Genomic DNA, 19,738 nt, shown 5'->3' on the forward strand with positions numbered 1-19,738 from the left:
GGATAAAATTAAATTCAGAAAGAAGGGAAAAGTGTTGACATTCTGCAAATATTTTTAGCCCTTTTCATTGGAATGTAGAATTTTGATGACAATTTAAATTTACAAGCAGGTTTAGATATAACACTGATAAACAAGTTAATAAAAATTTTATCATTTTCTTTCCAGTTTAATATCATATTCATTGGAGGAGAATTTGTTGTGACGAACCTTAAAGTCAGGTAAGCCTCTTGCTGTATAGTGATGTCACGTTGACACTACGTCCTTTGAGAGAAATAGCAGCCATGTTCCAAATACCCATATAACATATGACCAGTCCTGTGACAGTGGTGTAAATCAGTCCCCCAGATCTATACAACTGTGATCATTTGTAGCACCCACATTTTGTTTATGAGGCTCACTTCACCTGAAAATATATATCCTGCCTAATGCAAGGCAAGTATCTGCTGCCAAACTAAGAATTCATCTTTAGCCATATAAATTGGCTCATGATAAAGATGAAGCCTTTACTGCCTCTGTGGTATGTGAGCAATGAGTCATGTGGGCTGATGTATCTTGTGTGCCATCATGGCAATTCAAAGTGTGTAGAAATTGGTATTTGTGGGAGACAGAAAGGAGGGCAGAGTGCTAGCATCTGCAGAATTCACATTAGTACTGCTGAACCCCTGTTTCAATGGTAGTATGTGAGTGCAAGAGAAGTTGAGGGTCACATCCATCCATAGAGCAAGCATCACAGACCCGTATGGGCTGTCCAGGTTGGATAAGTAGGCACATACTGGTTCTTATCATGGCAGGGTCTAATGAAAGTACAGTACAGTTCCAAAACCCTGCTCAGAAACAAAGGCATTTTGCCCAGGACTCCAATTATGTACCTTCCAAACCAAAAGATATTTTTAGGTGATAGCATAATGGAACATGTTATATCCATATGCTTAATATCAACTAATTATTTTATTCTGGTTTGCTTGCAGGGCTAATTCTTCACAAAGCAGTGTCTCTAAGATGACTCAAGTATGTAACTTGTTATTTTCTAATATTAAAATTTACTTTCTCTTATCTTTTTACAGAGGATATAGTAGTTGTATGGTCTAAATGCTGATACTATTGTGTTACATAGAAAGTATTAAATATAATGTATCCCATGTAAGTAATTGGGCAGGAGAATCACTGTGTCTCAATAAATATTGAAATGGTCTTCGTAAGACCAAGGAAAGCAGGATGTGTTCACCATTATTTTCAAGCAGTCTACCTTGGAATAGCCTTCTGATGAGCAAGCTTACTGCACACTGCAAGATACAGATTTAATCTGCTTTCTGTATGAATTAGCATCCACGCACTGTGACGTTCTATTTTTTCTTGATTTACATCCAAAAGTACTGTGAAATGAAGGCTACTCTAGATAATAAGGTTCTAATAACGTTTAAACCAATATGGCTCTATTTTAATGAACACACGGAGTTTCTACTGTTGATTCTAACCAGCTTCTAACTTTTTGTGTCCTATGAAAACTGAATATGAAGGCAAAGCAGATATCACAAAGGTAAGACACATGGTTATGAACTGGATTTTCATAGTTCATACTAATTTAATAAGAAAATTCTGCCTCCTGCTATGAGCCTGCTCATAAACAGGGTGAGAAAACATTATACCCCTTCTTGGCTATTTTAGTTTCAGTTTTAGTTTTTTTTAAGTGGGAACCTTTAGCTGTCTAAAACAGAAAAACACGTGTGGAGTCAGATTCACAGTACTGCTTGACTTGGGGAAATGTATTTGAGCATCCAAGGTTTCCCTCTCATACCCCATATCTGGGAAGTCTTGAACTGATTCCATGGCAAGCTGGGAGGTTTGTGCTGCGCTATTAGAGTTGGCTGTGAGCAGTGTCCTTCACTGAGGCCAGAACAGTGAGTGGAAGACTGCATTGCTGGACAGTGCCCAAGAAGTCTGCCAGGATGAATCCTGCACCTCTTCTGGAGGAAATCCTAATTGCCTTCTGACCTCAGGCCAGAAGAGCAGAGGGAACTGAGTTCCCATCACCTTCAAAGGGTTGTAAATGGTTACCCCAAAGGCCATGCTGAGTGGGGAACAACCAAGTAGAAACAGGAGTGAGTTGGAAACACTTGAAACATCCCACTCCTAAGAAAGTCTCATAGGTTAGCCCTCAGTTAACTTAGAGGTCTATTGAGGTAATCCACCCACAACTGAGAGCTTGAAACTTGTTTGTTCTTTCTGCCATTGTCCTGGTTTCAGTTAGCACAGAATTAATTTTCTTCCTAGTAGCTGGTGGAATGCTGTGTTTTGGCTTAGGATGAGAAGAGTGCTGATAACACCCCGATGCTTTAATTGTTGCAGAGCAGTGCTTATACTAAGCCAAGGACATCTCAGCCTTTTGCTCTGTCCTGCCAACGGGCAGGCTGGGGGTGCAGTAAGAGCTGGGAGGGGACAGACCCAGGACAGGTGACCCAAACTAGCCAAAGGGGTATTCCATACCATCTGACGTCATGCTAAACAATATATAGGGGTGGCTAGCCGGGGGGAGGGGGCCGGACTGCTCGGGGTTAGGCTGGGCATCGGTCAGCGAGTGGTGAGCAATTGCATTGTGCATCACTTGTTTGTACATACTATTATTACTTTCCTATTATCACCATTGTATTATTATTGTTATTATTATTTTATTATTATTTTGTTATTATTATTTTCCTGTCTTATTAAACTGTCTTTATCTCAACTCACGGGCTTCACTTTCCATTTCTCTCCCCCGTCCCAGAGAGGGAGGGGGGAGGGTGAGCGAACGGCTGCGTGGTGTTTAGCTGCCGGCCGGGTTAAACCACGACAGCCATGTCTGAAGCCACTCAAAAGAGAGAGACAGTCTTTCCAAATATGCTTGAATCAGCAAACATACTTGGCCGTTACAAGGAGAAAAAGATGGAAACTAATGGAGACACTGACAACAGTTAGTTAAATCTCTGTTTTTTCAGGGAGCCTTGGAGTCTGCCACTTCTGTTTGGACACAGGGGTACAAAAATACCTCATTGTTTTATGACTAGCTCACTCTGAACATTAAAACTTGGTTGAAAAATGCTTACTTGTCACAGAGATTTTTCTTTGCCAAGATAACATGATTAGGAAACTTTTTGAGGTATTTACTGTGAAACTATAAATAGATTCTTGTACCTGCATTCCCAGTAATTTGTACTTTGTAAAGCATTTCAAGTGATAAGGTACTAATGTACATAAGAAGTGGCATTTGGTGATGTTTGCTGGAGGACAGCACTTATAGTGAACAAAATACATCAATGATTCAATTCAATATAATTTTCTGTATTATTCTTTAATTTTATAGCCAGTAAAATTATAAGGTATAACTGTGAAAATTACTGCTATGGTAGCTTTGTTTATTTTGTGCTATATTTCTAGCTATGTCTGTAAGGCCATTATAAAGGCCATGTCACTTGAAACACAAGAAGTGCTGATTCTCAAGATAAAGCTCTTATTGAATGACACTTATGAAGATGGACTGTTATCATTATATGTGAGACCTGAAGATGTGGCTGTCAGGCCAATAGGTAATACTTCATTAAAACCTCGATGGAAATCATATGCTTTGTAACTCTAGCTGCAAGTGTTTTATCAAACTGAAACTTTGTGGAGATGTTAGAGCTAGAAAACGTCCCTGCAAGTATCCAAACTGACCTTATCTGATAGACAAGCTATAGAATGCAATGCAATGACAAGGTAGGCTAAACCATGACTCCTGGTACCGAGGCAGGTGTGAGCACCTTTGCAATGAAGGCAAGGGCAGACTGATATGGCTGCATATCTGGGAGCCCCTGCTCATAGGCGGTGCCCCAGGTTCTGGCTATTGAGGGAGACATGAGCCAAACACTGAAACCAAACCCACTGCATGCACTCTTTTAATGCTAATGTTTATTGGATCAAGCCTCAAATTGTAAGTAATCTCTTTGGTTTGATTACAATCTTTATCAGTCCTTACAATAAGGCAGAGATAAGGGTTAACAGACTGTACCTGAAATTCAAAAACATATTTTGTACCTAAGACTTACAAAAGGTCAAGCATAAAAGTGCAAGCCTGAAGGAAAAGACATTGATGGGATAATGAGAGGTAGTGTGAAAGTAGCTTCAGATAGATTAGAGAAGACTGCAGGATGTACTGTCATTAAATTACAGTTGATGATGTTGGGAAGGTAGCATTTCACCTGAGAACTGACCTTGTCAAACAAAAAAGAAAAAGGCCTCAGAAGAACAGGCAAAATATTTAGGCAAAATGTTTTATTTCAGCCAGTAAACTTGTTAAAACAATCCCATCCAGCTTACAAAAGAAGTAAAAAATTACAGCTCAATCTCAGAAGGAGTTGAAGTCCAAAACTGGACAGCTGGTCCCTGGGTGCCAAGGAATTCTTCTTTCTGAGTAATGAACCTTTTTAAAAGAGCTTTTTCTATTTCTTCCTCAGTACTAATGGACTGTCCAGAGAGCTTTTCACAGACAAAATACAAGGGTAATTATTCCTGGCCGCTAACAAGTCCAGCTACCAAAGCTGAGGTCAGCTGCAACAAAAACCCTCAGGAGTCTGCGCAAAGGAGTTGGTGAGTGACGAGATCATCTCATTTTGGCTCTTGCAGGGCAAATGGGAGGGTGTGCAAGGCTTCCTGTGATGAGAGTCCAGATGGTCATCTGTAATGGCACATGACAGTGACATGCCAAGGAAAATGGAAAGTATACAGGGCCAGTCCAGTGTAGGATGCAGGAAAAGGGAGTATTGCATCATTTCCATCACCTGCAGCAAGTGCAAGCCAGCATAGTAGGAAGCTGACTTTCTGCTTTAGCAGGGAGAGGAAACAGATGCACTGTAGCATTTGTGCCTTCCATTCATGGCACATTGCCCTCCAATGGCAGAATGTCACTATCTCTAGGAGCATTTCAAATTGCTCTGGCATTTGGGCCCTGCTCCTACTGTGCTAAATGACTGCTAAGTCAGGTCTCACTTACAAGTCAGTTTTCAAAATTGGGCCAATTAATAACATTTTTAGGTACTTAAATATAGGGAACATAAAAAAACGCATATTTTTTCATGTAACTTAATGTGCAGTGTTTTCATGTTTCAGTGGAATTAACATTGATCTTGAGCAAGCTTTTTGGGAAAAACCCAATACGACTGAATGTAAATTACTGGAAGAACTTCCAAATAATATCTTAGATCTTCATGATATCACTATAACAGACGGTAAGCTACCAGATATTTCAGTGACACAGTGAATCAAAGTAGAATGCTTATATTTAGATAATGTGTATGTTGGATGTCTGAAAAACTGAAGTTACAAGGTTGTGTTACGTGCAACCTACTCACTTGGTCATCCTAAAATGCTTTTAATGTAAATGAATTTCACATTTGCTTCAAAATTCTCTAGCTATTACTCTGAAGACATTTAGATTTAGAACTAAATAAGTAACAAGAGAATAATATGACAGGTTTTGCCTGCCTATACATTCCCTGTTACCATGTCAAAGGACTTCATGTTCTGTAGACCGCATGCAAATAAACACAAATTAGCACATGGAATTTGAAAGTGTATGCACTAATTCATGTGATATACAAGGTGACCATTACCACCTAGTTATATTTCTTTTTAAAACTGTGCCAAACTATGCAAGCTTTTTGAATGATGTACAAAACCAATACCATAGTTTATCCACCTACGCAGCAGTGGCATCAATAAATAGATCATTGAAAGATATCTGCAGTTGCATAGTCTCTCTGATTCCCAGGGGTAATGCTCTCTTTCTAGGAAAAATTTACAGAAGAATGATGATATAATGAATGGCAAATACTCATTTTTCGAACTATACCATTCATAATTTGATTTTGCTGCTATACCAGTTAGCAGTATTTGGGTTGAGGGAGAGTCTTGTTTAATTTTGAGCTCACAAATGCTTGTAAACACGATCAAAGTTAAAACTAAATAGTATTTACAGATAATCTTTATTACCCAAAAGCAGGTGATAATATTCTTATGAAAACTACATTGTTTTCCCCCTTTAAAATATAACCTGAGACATCTAGATTTTGCTTTGAAGTTTTTGACGGTTTCATGTGGAGGGCATATTGACGTATTTTTGGGTCATAATTTTGTAATAGGCCAGAAGCATTATGACCATATGGAAACAGAGGAAAAGCACACTGCCCTCCTGCTTTAATGTGGAGACTTGTAGTATGGCTGTGCTGCATAAATCATCTGTTTCTTTTTTTTTTTTTTTTCAGAGAATGCACAAGATGTTGTACAGCATATTTTAGATCTCTTGCTGGATGCAACACTGGATATGAAAGAATTAGAAACCATTGCAGATAAAATTTCTGATGTTGTGAATTTAGAAGATATAAGTGTGACACTTGCAGAGGATGTATTGACTATATTGAACTATATTTTACTTCAAGAAACAGAAGATAAGAACATTAGAAAAATGACCAATATGTAAGTAATGTCACTGCACATAAGCAGCTTCATAATCTAAAGTGGAAACATGGGGAAATTCATGCTTTTTGTCTGTTAAACAATTACCACAAGAGTTAGCAATTTTCCATACTTGGATCTTTGATATTTTTGTGGTTCCTAGGGATAGAAATTGTTTTCTATGTGTTGTCCAAGGTGCTTTTACCAGAACCAGTTCTGTAGAAGTCCTCATCACAGAGTTGTTGTATGTGAGATCTCATGCTGCAGGCAGATCAGGGAGACTGACTAGCTGGCACCTCATCTCAGAGGAGGTCTTTACAGGTCAGCATGGAGACACGCGTGACACAGCCTGGATGATTCTATGATAACTCATTTGCTTGCAGTCAACTGACCCTGTGCCAAACAAAATGCTACCTGTCCTGAGTTGGTTCCATCCTGCTCTAGTGAGCGCTCTTTGTGATCATACACCAGAGCAGAGGTTTTTATCTGATTGTCTCCTGACTGGGTATTATAAAACTAGGATAATATTTCAAGAGATGTCTTTTTTTATTTATTTTTTTTTTTCTTGCTGTTGCTCCTGATAAAGTATCCTGGAGACAACTGAGAAGATAGGCTATAAGATGGCTTACACAGAAAGAAATGCATCAGTCATAACCACGTCCTTGGCTTTGCTGGTGATGCGTCCAGATCCCAGTGTATTTGAAGGGCTGGCCTTTGGTATCACCTCATATGACCAAGGAGTGGATCTCAAGGTGAGAATAAGCGTCAGCTCATGGACTACTGACTAAACAAGGCAATTCCTGTTGCTGTTTTGTACTGTTGTGTATTTGACTAGAGGAAGGCAGCTCTGAGTATGTCATTTCTTTCCTGCAGATCGATGTTCAAGAAAACTCCTTCAAAAAGGCATTGGCCTCAGTGTTTTTGCCAAAATCACTGAAGACATTCTTAGGGGACAAGTACTCTGACCCAGAAAAGCATCCAAAGATCCAGTTTAATTTTTTTGGCACAACTTCACTTTTTGTGGTAACTGTGATTTCTAACAAATGCTAACATGGTAGCAATTGGTTCAGCTGTCCTTAATGTGTACAAAAGAAAAATCCCAACAGTGTAATCTGTTTTAGGCACTTTAGCATCAGACTAATGGAGCACTGAGAAATGTGCAGGGAAAATACGTCCAAGCAGCAAAACCTTCTCAGTTGTGACAATGCTCTAAGAGGTGTCTGGAGACCGTAGGTGTTTTCTTCATTTTCTGTAGCTGATGTTATTCCAATACTTTTGTTCTGTAGGAAAAGAACATACCCTAATCTTCCTCTAGGTAATAGTAAACTCTTGCTTAAAAAACAGATATGGTACACATCAAATGTCATGAAAATAATTTCAGGATTTCTTTCTCCATCAAAATAATAGCAGTAGTAATATGCAGCATTTAGGAATGTTCTAATATTTGCTGTGTTTTCCTAACTCTGGGGCATGAATGTAATCTAAAAAGGAAGACGTTTCTTTTGGTATGATGAAACATATGTTATGCTGAGCAATGCTTTTCACACAGAAGAAGCATTCACAATCGTGTCTACTGTCTAATGAGCTAAATGATGTACAACTGAATGTTTTGATGTACTGAAATGGCTATGCAGCTTTCTGAATCCAGCTGATGCATCTGAAACTGTGTTCTGCTTCTGCTGATGTGGAGACTCTCCCTGAATTTGCTACTAACTACATTTTCCAATTAAGTAGAAAGTAGCTAAAGTATATCAGGCATCCCATGGTGTTTAGCTGATCACAATTTCCAAGAAAGACAGTTTAAAAAAATGGAAACAGTAAAGGGCACGATTGCTGGTAACTTAAATGACTTGGAATTGTTTGCATGTATGCATTTTTCCACTGCAGGATGACAGTTTACAGAAGGAGAGGCTGAACACTTATGTTGTGAGTGCCAGCATTGAAAATTCACTGATTCAGAACCTTAATGAACCTGTGAATATAACTCTTCAGCACATAGACCAAAATACGGTAGGATATGTTCATTTAATCAGAGAGTTGTTGAAATAGAAACTATTTCACTTATCCTTAAAATAAACTGGCAACTAGTCAGATAAGTTTAAAATTTTTGCTGACTGACCTCTCCAACATCTATCAACTAAAAGATTGACAATCCTCACAAATCTCAGTGGCTTATTTCATTCTTGCAGGTTAGTAAAGCTTGTGTCTCCATGCTAAATCCATGCGAGAAGCAAGGGACGTTTTTCTTGTTTTATCTGAGCAATTCTTTTCAAGGAATAATTTATTTGCTGAAAAATGGCAGCTTGGGTTTGACTGAAATGTGGTTGCTCCTATTTCAGCCAATTGTTTTAGTCACCAGGAGGGGCAAATTTCAAAAAATTCAAAAACATTGCATAGATGTTTTCAAAATTACTTTGCTTTGTTTTCTTTCAAAATGATGTTTCAAAAATAAAAATCTATCTTAAATTGCTTTTTAGTGGGCATGGGTCCAACTTGTTGAATGAGTTCCTCCTTAGCATTTTGGTGTTGCAAATGTTTATGGTTCAGTCTCCACACAAACACATTGCAAACTGAGGGCAGAACAAAATTACTCAATAAGATGAATTTGATTAAAGTTCAAGTTAATGACAGCTTGAAAATGCTGCTTTTTTGGCAATATGCTCTTTACATACAGTTCTAGAAAACAAAAATTTCATCCAGATATCCTCTCTTCTGTCATTTTTACTCCACCAGGCCATCTGGCACCTCTCAGATTTTTTTCTTGACCTTTTAAAAATATCCTAATTAAATATTTAATGAGCTATCATCCTAACCTACATCTTTGGCTCTCTTCCTAATTATATTTGGCAGTCTACAGATCACAAGTCTTAACAGCTTATCTGTTAGGGTGGCTTCCTGTAAACTCTGTGCCTTACCAAACTTTATTCATAATAAAGGAAAAGGAATCTGTGCTTTGGGAAAGTTTGCTGCAACATTATGAGTAATAAAATAGAATGTCCCCAAGAGCAAACAGTGCATTAAATATCCGTTTAAATTTGTTTATCTGCTTGTGACCTACAGGCAAGCTTTATTTTCTCTTAGGTCTCTTTCCTGACTGATTTCAGAGAGAAAGCAGAAACACTGAAATTGTGAAATAAAGGTTTTCTTATCTTGAGGTTATTACTATTGTTGTTATTTTTTATCATGTAAAATCTCAGGTTTTTATTCTAGGTCTTAGTCATAACTTCTGAATTGCACCAGTAATTAGGCATGACACCTCAGATACCACAAGAAGCCAAAGAGGTCAGACATAGGAAACAATCTAAATGGGACAACTTGTCAGCTTTTATGCCTAAACAGACAATGAAAGGTGCAGAAAGACTGGTAAAACCAGGAAAATCACTGACTGCTGTGATTTCACTTAGTAATGGGGAAGGCAAAAATGGGGACCCTCTGCTGGTTTTCAGTGCCATGGATGAGTGCACCATATTCCAGCTGCTTTCCAGGGACCAGCTGTCTCACTGCTGCTGAACCGCAGCATTTTCAGTAACCTACAAACCCTCTGAGGCACTACTGTGCTACTGATCAGAGACCAAACTCTCCTAATTCCTCAGTGGGCTTTCTTGTCAAGCAGTGCAGGGGAAAATAAATCAAAGTGCCATTGTTATAAATCCAGATTACAAGCAAAATGCACTGTCTGCAAGTGCGGACGATGCACAGATGTACTGAATAAATGTCACAGCCTCTTTTTTCTCTGCTTTCAGGGTAATGCAGCAGTGCACTGTGCCTTTTGGGATTTTCAGAAGAACAGTAAGTGCTGTGTACAGAGCTGTCACACTTGCTGTGTCACCAGAGCCTTTGGCTCCTTGACGTGGCGTTTGAGACTTTGAGTCTGTGCTCTTCGATGTGGCCCCTTCTGTTTTGCTCCTTTCCACTGGCACTGATACCTCAACAATTGACATTACTGCTAGTGGTAATGTGTCTGGCATTGTACAACGGTGCATCCACACAGATAAGAAGAGTTACTCTAAGAAAAAAACAAAAGTGCTAGGAAACATCAGATGACTTCTCACAGTCACTTCAGGGAAGTCATTTGGGGCTTTGCTGTGGTCGAGCCTTGGATATGGCTCTGAGAGTAAACAGACACAGAAAGATAACCATGTATTGGGTTAACAGCTCATGTGGGGGAGGATTCCCAATTATTAGCATTAGATTTTATTTATTTATTTAACAGAAGTTTAGATTCTGAATATGCCATGCATGCCACATAAATAGGGTCATAAATTTAATGTTACTAGGGAAGATGTGGCTTTTTCAATGCTACATGCTGTCTAAACAATTTCTATGCCCTATAAATATCTTGCCTTCTATATTTCCATACCCTGCAGTACAATCTAGTCAAATGGACTTACCTTCTTGCTTTCTCTGTGTGCAGGCATGTAAATGACTTTAAATATTTCTTCATTCCACCAGAGGCTTTCATCCAAGTTTTGAGATTCTCAGGCAAATATGTAAGATGTGTTCCTGTGTGAAATGTCACTTGTGTGCTGCTAAATGACCCTGCAATCTGTACTAACTTGAGCTCATCTTCACACATTCTGCATGCTGCAGAGCTATAAATGACTGAGCATGACTAACTCTACTTAAAAATCTCTTTTTCTATATTACACAGATGGACTGGGTGGTTGGAATACATCAGGGTGTGAAATGGAATATACAGATATGAATTACACAATCTGTTTTTGTAACCATCTTACCCATTTTGGAGTCTTGCTGGTAAGTATTCCATGAATCATCTCCAAAAAAGTCCCGTGGCACTAGACAAAGTCATCACTAATTTTGGGGAGAGATGGGAGATTCATATCTATACTAGCTGTTAGTTATCTGCAATTTTGCCAAAATTGATAACAAAAAACAAAACAGTTGTAATAATTTTTATGGCATAAAGTCCTCTAAATGTCACTCGCTTCAAGACAAAATCATTTTATGGATGTGTTTTGTACTTCTTTGCAAATGTAACTGAATACATATTAATGCCTTATTTGCTGCATTGGAAATACTGTGTTAAATTTATTACCTACCAGTTGGCAACTAATGATATTACATCCTTTCTGTAGCTTTGTCTACACTCCCTCAGGAAGGTAAATTTAATATAAATATGGGAGATATCATTAACAATCATCTCTTGGCAGGAAAGGCAATATTTTAATACACAGAAAACTGCCTCTGAAAGTCAGATGTCAAAAAATGAGAGTGCAGAGATGGCTGCCTGAGAATGGATTGCAACAAATGCATAGGAATAGGAAAGTTCAAAGCAAACTGAGTAAATAGTTGAGAATTGTTTCATGTCCGTAGAACCCAACCTACCGGATAAAGGCTGTCCTGTCCCTTCCCTGTCAGATGCTTGCCCAGCCTCCCCTAGAGGTCAGCATTGCCCTGCTCAAGAAGAGGCACGAAAGCCCTCTCTAGGCTTTAAAAATGTGACTTCTGCAAGAGGAAATTTAGATGTTACAGATTTTAGACAACTTGCTGAAGCTGCTATTCAAGCAAACAGAAATCAGTCTGATTTTAAGAACTCGCCTCTTTTTCACTTACATTTAAGCAATAAGCATGGATACAAGTATTTAACGGCACTAAGTCTATCATACACCAGGTATTTAGGTTACTTGTTTGAAGCTCAAAGTTTCACCAAAGAGGAGAGAAACTGTAGCAGGAAACGTCAAAAATCACATCAATATCGCTCCTGGCAACAGCTGGGAGAAGCAAGACCCAGCCTCCCAGATGACTTTTGCAGGGTGATGCTTTCTGGATGTGGAGAGTCCTCCTACACTCCAAGACATTTAGCAAGTTTATGCAGTTTCCCAGCATGGCAACTGCCAGTGAAGCAAACCAGAGCTTCTCCTACAAAGCAAGCTCCCAGTTGAACAATGTTGGTGAGATACTGGAATTCTGAATTTCTGGCTTCTGAAGTACAGCTTTTCTAGCTTCACAACTAAGTATTAGATATTTTAAATACTGAATATAGGAGCTGACCATACTAGTGTGGATATTTGGTAAGGCTATACAATAAGAAACACGTAAAAATATTAATGGAAACCCTCTTAAAGTAGCAGTAGGCAGAGTATAAGTTTATTTTCTTATCCATGTGAAAATATGGAAAGCAATTTTCTTTATCTGGCAAACAACTGTGATTCTTTATCTTGTACCACAGGACTTATCCCGGACAGAGATAGATGCCAAAAATGATCGTGTATTAACTCTGATAAGCTATGCAGGATGTGGTGCTTCTTCCCTTTTTTTGGGTATAACAATGGTGACATATCTAGCCTTTGAGTAAGTCTTATCCTTTGTCTTGTGTCATCTTTATTGTTTGAGCAATAATGATTTTTCTGTAACTAGCAGAATGTTCGGTAATATTTGTTAATGTGATGCTCAGGAGGCAAGAGTGAGATCTGAAAGTATAAGTACTGTTTTATTTTGACCTCTGACTGTGGTGAAACAGGAAGGATTAAAATCCTTATACTTTGAGACATGCACTAGTCTGAACTGTTCAACAACTTCTGTGTTCCTAAATTTTTGTAATTTCCTAAATGGGTATTTTGTGGATATGGGTAAGATATCATGTCAAGAAACTGGAATATTCTCTATAGATAGACGGTACATTAGATGACACTAACAGTAAAATAGAAAAGATTATATTTCTGTTCCCTTTCTGTTGGTTGTTTTGGTGTTTTGTCCTTTTGGATAGGTTTTGTTTCAAACTTTATGCACAAGTAGCTCCTGGAACAATGGGGCTCTAGCCTTAGGCAGCTGTAGGTGTTTTTCTAAGACAGTAATATTGCAAAAACAATTAACATTTCATGCAGTAGTAGTAAAAATAAAAATTAAGTTAAATATCTCTTCTACTGAGTGTGAATAGCCTGGTAGGTCTTTCATGTATATAGAAGCTCTTTTTTTTTCAGACTAAAAGTTGTGCTTCAAAAATAACCAAATGTTTTGATTCAAAATGTTAATGTAGATACAAATTACACTGCAGGAAGCCAGTTTATAATGTGTCGAACACACATTTATGTTACCTGGTATTATAGAATGTACCCAGCAGAATTTGTGCAATCATAACCTTCTAACTTTCCACTTCCATTTAGAAAGCTGCGGAGAGACAATCCTGCAAAAATCCTGCTAAATCTTTGTGCCACACTGCTGATGTTGAACTTGGTCTTCCTGGTCAATCCCTGGCTGTCCTCATTCAACCAGCCAGGTCTCTGTATCACCGTAGCTGCGCTCCTTCACTATTTCCTGCTTGCAGCTTTTACATGGATGTGCCTGGAGTCTGTTCACTTTTACTTGTCTCTTGTTAAAGTTTTCAATATTTACATCCCAAAGTACATCCTAAAATGCTGCATTGCTGGATGGGGTAAGTAAGTGAATTTCTTTTCAACTTCCATGCTTGTTACATTTTCTAAGACAGGGGCATGTTTGCAAAAGTAAGTTAGGACACTGAGCTAGTAGCAATGTGGTGCTTGCCCTAAGCCTTAAGGATGTATTCTTCCCCCGGGCAGGTTCATCTTAAGTTTCTCCTGCTCAAGGAGACAGTAGCAGAAAGTACGTGTTGCACAGTTATATGCAAGGAGGGCCAAAAGTTAATGTAAAGAAATGCCTTCCCTACTGATCCTGATCTGTACAGGAGTGATTTATCATGCCAGTTAATATCAGTGCATGTGCCTGAGGAAGTATGAGCTGACCACAGCCTGTGTCCCTGTGTTGGTGATGCACAGAGGTAATTCTGATCTCCCTCACCAGGCCTAGTGTTCTTAGCTGGTATCTATGCATAATTCCCCTGCAGGGGATGGATTTGGCTTTCATTCATGGGGACTTCACTGATTCACCTTTCCTCTAAGCACTTGGCGTCAAGAGACTTGTTAGGGAGAAACATGATGAAAAGGACCCAGTATGCTGGCTCAGTTATTAGAAAAGGTGTTATCAGAGGCAGTGACCTAGAGCAGAATTTGACCCACATTGTTTGGGTAGCCATTAGCCAAATGTTTTAAAACATTTTTTATGTTTTTGAACAGTGTGCAGCATATAATCATCTCTATCCTCAGATTTAATATTGCACATAATTGTTCTCAGGGGGAGCCATACGTAATGGGACTGGTGGCAGAATTTATTCTGAACAGAAGAGCCAGAACTGAAAGAAAAGTGGCAAATAGGAAGTGAATGGAAGAAAAGACTGATCAAACACTGGCTGGAAAATGTCTGTCTCTGTCAGATCTTAATGCAAAATGCTGTGGTCTGCGTATCTTTTAACACTCTGCTTTTTTGTAATAATCAGTTGGTTTTATTTTACCAGATTGGATCCCTTCTGGAGATGTTTGAACATTCACAAACATTTTGCAAACACAGATATTTTATGCCTACTCATTTGTAATTTACATAAATAAGGAGATTAATCCTGCTATGCCACACATTTAATTACACTCATTTCAGAAGGAGCTTTAGGAGTACAGTTTGATCCCAAGATGTACATGTGTGTGGTAATTACTCACCAGAAATTATCTGACATCTTCCCATATTCTTTTTTTTTTTTTTTTTTAATTGAAATATTTCCTTTTCTCTTTCTTTTCACTTTAGGAATACCAGCTATTGTAATTATTATTGTACTCATTATAAATAAAGACTTCTATGGTGGTGGATCACAGTCTGAGAACAATCCGTTCAGCAATTTGTAAGTATAATATTGCAATCGTTTTGATGGTTTTCAAAGTATCTTAAAGATTGAAGAAATAGCCTAGAAAATAACCTATAGACCTAGAAATAACCTAGAAAAAAGGCTACAACTGCTCTCTTGCTTTTGTCTTTTCTCCGCCATCTTAACCCTCTCCTTTTGGTGGTTCTGGTTGAGTGGATCTTTTTGGACTATGTGGCTAATATATGGAGTAACTTTCACTTGAGTGAACTGGAATTGAGAACAGGAAGGGATTCTTCCAGTTTTATGCCCAACTTGTATAGCTACACTTTTTCTCTCTAGAAAATCTCTCTTCCTTTACATGACAGTTACTCAGTTTGTTGTGACATTTGTATCTGCTCCTGAATGTTCTAGATTTCTGGTAAACCCTAAAGGCAGAATAATTGCTCTAGTATTTTTCACATTTGCTTAATTATTATTTTATTTTATTTATTTATCTATTTTTATGTCAGTTCACATCACTGTCTCTTTCATCTTTAAGAAACCTTTCATGATTTCAAATTCTTTTATTTTAATCATCACAACCTCCTCTCTTTTCCAGTGGGAAAACACTGGAAATTTCTTTCATCCTTTAAAAGGGTTTTATAACATAGAGTGCGTCTGCTTAATTATTTTTTCCTGCTTTCTGTTGAGCACAATCTGATCACTTGGTGAAGATTACCTGGAATATTTGAATACTGTACCATCAGAGGGACAACACAGACCCATAACACCTCAGAGAGAAGACTGTTACCAGTCTTTAGCAAAAAAGTCAGCAAAACTCAGTAACTGCTGTACAACGAAAAGCTAGCCAATGCTTGTCTTTCTAAACTCCTAATTAAGTCATATTTAACTTGGTTTTCCTAAGGCAGTGTATCTTTTTGTGTGCACATTATTAATTTATGAAACATTTATCAAGTTTATCTGAATTTGGAAAATATTAAATTCTCCAAGATATTAAATTTCTATAACATCCATGAAAAAGGCAACCAATTAGAGAGATTCTCTGAATGTCCTTACTGGGGGAAAGTAATGGGTGTTAAGGAATGCTCATTGCTAGGTATCAGAGAACCATACATGAGGATTATTTTGGAAACCAGGCTTCACTAGCTTCACTGTCTGCAGAATTCATTATCAAATGCATGCTTCCTTTTCTTGCAGTTGCTGGATTCAAGATAACACAGTATTTTACATCTCCGTTGTGGCCTATATCTTGTTAGCATTTTTGATGAATACAGCCATGTTTATCACAGTTCTCCTTCAAGTCCACTCTGTGACATCAAGGACACAAAAGAGACACAGATTCTGGAAGCATGTTTTTCTCCAGGATGTCAAAAGTGCCTTCAGTTTGATGTTCCTTTTGGGCTTAACTTGGGGCTTTGCCTTCTTTGCCTGGGGAGCAGTAAGAATATTTTTCTTGTATCTCTTCAGCATATTTAACAGCTTGCAAGGTAATTTCTGAATGGAGTCTGGGTATAAATGCTACAGTTTAGGACTGTGGAACAGAAATGCATTTGTAGTATTATATAATTCAAGTATGGGGGAAGCAGAGAGTTCATATAGCTTTTGTGCTATATTGTTTAGCTATTTCAGTAGGAAAGCTCTGTTGAAGTGAAATGACAGTATTGTTTAGATAGCAATGCTGTGATAGATATTCCTGTTAAAGACACAAATTCTTGCTTCAGAAACATGGGTCCCAATAAGTGCATCTTTTCAGGAGCTGATACAGTCTTTTTCATCTGGGAATAAAAATGGTTGCTGAGAATCTTCAGTGATTTTGAGATTATTCTTGTACCAAATGTGCAGGCAGCTCTCTCCATTACCCTTTCATATGTACAAATGACTTTCAAGTGTAATTCTGGACCAACACGATACTGGCCCCGAGGCCACCTCTCTGCCTATACATAACTTACTGTTACCTGGTGGCATACAAAAACATCAGAAAAGGGACAGAAGGTTGGAGAATCAACTTCAACAGTGTGATTTTTTTCTTCTTACTTCTTTAGGATTCTTTATTTTTGTGTTTCATTGCCTAATGAAGGATGATGTAATGAAGCAGTGCCAGGTGCACTTTTGTTGGAGGAGATTTAATCGGAAGAATTATTCTGGTAAGCATTAAGGGGTTTTGTTTAGCTTGGCTTGTGTCACATTTGTTCTACTTTAGGAAGTATGGTGTTCTTCTTATTAGTTTTCTATTATTTCTGCATTCCATTGGATGTTTTTTTTGGACTTTTTCCTCTTCCTTTAACTGCTTATATGATATGATCATGAGGTGTCAGTATGCAGTGAAAAATGTAGCTTTCTGAAACAGATTGCAACTTGGTCACCAATTCTATATGTGCTGTTCATTGTTCCAGTGTGTGAGCTGTGTGTTTGGTGGATTTCCAATTTTCACAAAGTTGAGATTCAGAAACTTATCCTGTATTAACACAAATGTACTGTGTCATGAGCATTGTGTATACAGTCCTGTGCACTGTGTGCTGCTGAGGAATATGTAGCTTTCCATTTGTGCTGGGGGAATTCAGCAAGAATGCTCTAAACAGCACATGGTGTACTTTCCCTTGAGCATCAGCCAGCTCTGTACTGTATGATACAATAAGGGTAAGACTGCCATTCCTCTGCCTGTGTATCTCCTGACTTCTTTGGCATGGCCTTATCTAAATGAGTATTACTGGACTTGATCCCTAAAGGGGAAATAGAAGCTGAATTGCTGGTATCCAGCCTTACCTGCACAAGTGTGACATAGCTAGTGTAAAACTTAACATCAGGAATTGTGTGTTATGCCACACAGAGACCAGTGCTTCAGGGCAGGTACAAGAAACAAGCTCGGAACTTTCTCCTCCCTGGTCTTTGGTAGTTTGAAATGTGACACACCAGGAGGAATTTCCCATACACAATTTTATTCCTGTGCCTTCTGCTCTCTGATTTCAGACTGGATTGGATCAAGTGCATCTACACCAAGGAATTTAAACCACCGACACCCTTCCCCAACTTTGTGGAATCTAAATTCCAATGGAACAAGCTCAACTTCAAGTGGCTCAGATTGCCTCTCTAGGACTTCTCCGGATATGAATTTTAGGATAGGTAAGAAAATAGACTAAATGCTAAGGTCCATATGGTGACTGTCAAATTCCAACCAACGAAAATATATAGGAAAGCTTTCACTGCTTTGTCTATGCCAGACTTCAGTTTGGGGTTAATGGCTGCGTTACAGATGGCTTTTGCTATATGAAGGAAAGTAAGAAAACCCTTAAGATCCTGGTATGGCTTTTTTCCAAAAGGAGGGGAACTCTCAGCTTAGCTTCCATCCTAGGCACCTAAGAAATGTTCTACCCTGTGCCAGCTGGCTGTCATTCTCATGGCACCTGCTTCCAGTTAGGGAGTACTGTAGTCTATTCTATCTCATGCATTCCCCAAAATTTGGGGGATTACAGGAAACTGAACAAGACCTGCTGTGAGCCTGTTTAGTTCAGAAGAATCCCAGCAGAATATTTTGCCTTTCAAGATGGAGAAATTTTTGCAGAGATGCATTCTGAAAACAGAATTATTTTATAGGACTTCTGACCTAAGCACCAAACATTCCTAGCTGATTTTGGAAATATGCAGATTTCTGTTAGTTTCACGAAGAAGTTAAAGCATAGCTGTATTTGTTGAGTTGTGCATAGTCATGTTTCTTTCTAAATAAGTAAAAACAAATTAGCATCACTGAAAATTTTCCCCCATTATTTTCCCTAGCTGAACTTCATTACAACCCAACTACTATAACTCCAGAAGATAATGAGGCCAAACATCCTTATTCACAAAGAATATCATCCATGGATAAGAAGCTGCACTATCCACAGACAGCAAGATTTTTTCATTGATATTATATTTGTTTTCTTCTGATTCTCTAATGATGGTTGTTTTTTTGTGGCATGTAGAAATAAACTTTGATCTAAATAATTACTTTTAATGTACAATTATCACTCTGCACACAGTTATAGAGCTAAACTTTCTCATGATTCAACTACCTAGGCTTCAGTGGCATGACACTACTGACCACTTAAGACTATGGTCCCCCTGCATTTCTTAGATTAGCTGTCATATTAAACAATGACTGGAAACTTTCTCTTCCTTGTCATTTCACTTCTCACAGTCTGTCCTCAGTCATATTTTTGAGCCTGTTAGCTGGCTATCTCTGGCATAGATGTCTAGGTTCCTCAATGACCATGTTTCCTTGTTTTTTAAAATGGACTCTGACCAACTTACACAAATTGGACTCAGCTTTCCAAGATGTTCCTGTCAATTGTATGTTTTTGTTTTCATATGTATTGGCATTTCTGCCTTAGATTTAGAACTCTAAAGAGGAGTCTATCATTTAAATATTGGAAAACATTGCCCAGTACCCTAAAATGGAATGTAGAATCAAGAAAAATTGAAATTCCTACCTGTAATGGATATCCATTATGTATGATAAATGTATCTGATTACATCTCTTGAAAAAAAAAAAAAAAAAAAAAAAGCACATAAAATCCTATCATTTTAGAATTTTGGAGGTGGCAATTAAAAACTTTACTTTTATGTGAATACAGC

At 38.1% G+C, this 19,738-nt stretch overlaps 1 protein-coding gene across 3 annotated transcripts in view; it reads left to right on the forward strand.

Moving 5' to 3' along the window:
* ADGRG4 (adhesion G protein-coupled receptor G4) overlaps positions 1 to 19,111 on the forward strand; it is a 31,551-nt gene extending 12,440 nt beyond the window's left edge. For all 3 annotated transcript variants that reach the window (XM_068697054.1, XM_068697055.1, XM_068697056.1), the window contains 19 exons: positions 166 to 218; positions 969 to 1,008; positions 1,518 to 1,537; positions 3,412 to 3,560; positions 4,467 to 4,599; positions 5,119 to 5,237; positions 6,273 to 6,483; positions 7,049 to 7,214; positions 7,336 to 7,485; positions 8,350 to 8,472; positions 10,206 to 10,251; positions 11,114 to 11,217; positions 12,653 to 12,774; positions 13,587 to 13,855; positions 15,073 to 15,166; positions 16,328 to 16,617; positions 17,173 to 17,274; positions 18,098 to 18,250; positions 18,902 to 19,111. In XM_068697054.1, the coding sequence (XP_068553155.1) occupies positions 166 to 218; positions 969 to 1,008; positions 1,518 to 1,537; positions 3,412 to 3,560; positions 4,467 to 4,599; positions 5,119 to 5,237; positions 6,273 to 6,483; positions 7,049 to 7,214; positions 7,336 to 7,485; positions 8,350 to 8,472; positions 10,206 to 10,251; positions 11,114 to 11,217; positions 12,653 to 12,774; positions 13,587 to 13,855; positions 15,073 to 15,166; positions 16,328 to 16,617; positions 17,173 to 17,274; positions 18,098 to 18,250; positions 18,902 to 19,029 (2,472 nt within the window). In that variant the 3' untranslated portion in view covers positions 19,030 to 19,111. The remainder of the gene's footprint in view (positions 1 to 165; positions 219 to 968; positions 1,009 to 1,517; positions 1,538 to 3,411; positions 3,561 to 4,466; positions 4,600 to 5,118; positions 5,238 to 6,272; positions 6,484 to 7,048; positions 7,215 to 7,335; positions 7,486 to 8,349; positions 8,473 to 10,205; positions 10,252 to 11,113; positions 11,218 to 12,652; positions 12,775 to 13,586; positions 13,856 to 15,072; positions 15,167 to 16,327; positions 16,618 to 17,172; positions 17,275 to 18,097; positions 18,251 to 18,901) is intronic.
* Positions 19,112 to 19,738: the final 627 nt, after the last annotated feature.

Source organism: Anas acuta, chromosome 13, assembly GCF_963932015.1.
Source record: "Anas acuta chromosome 13, bAnaAcu1.1, whole genome shotgun sequence".
Lineage (NCBI taxonomy): Eukaryota > Metazoa > Chordata > Aves > Anseriformes > Anatidae > Anas > Anas acuta.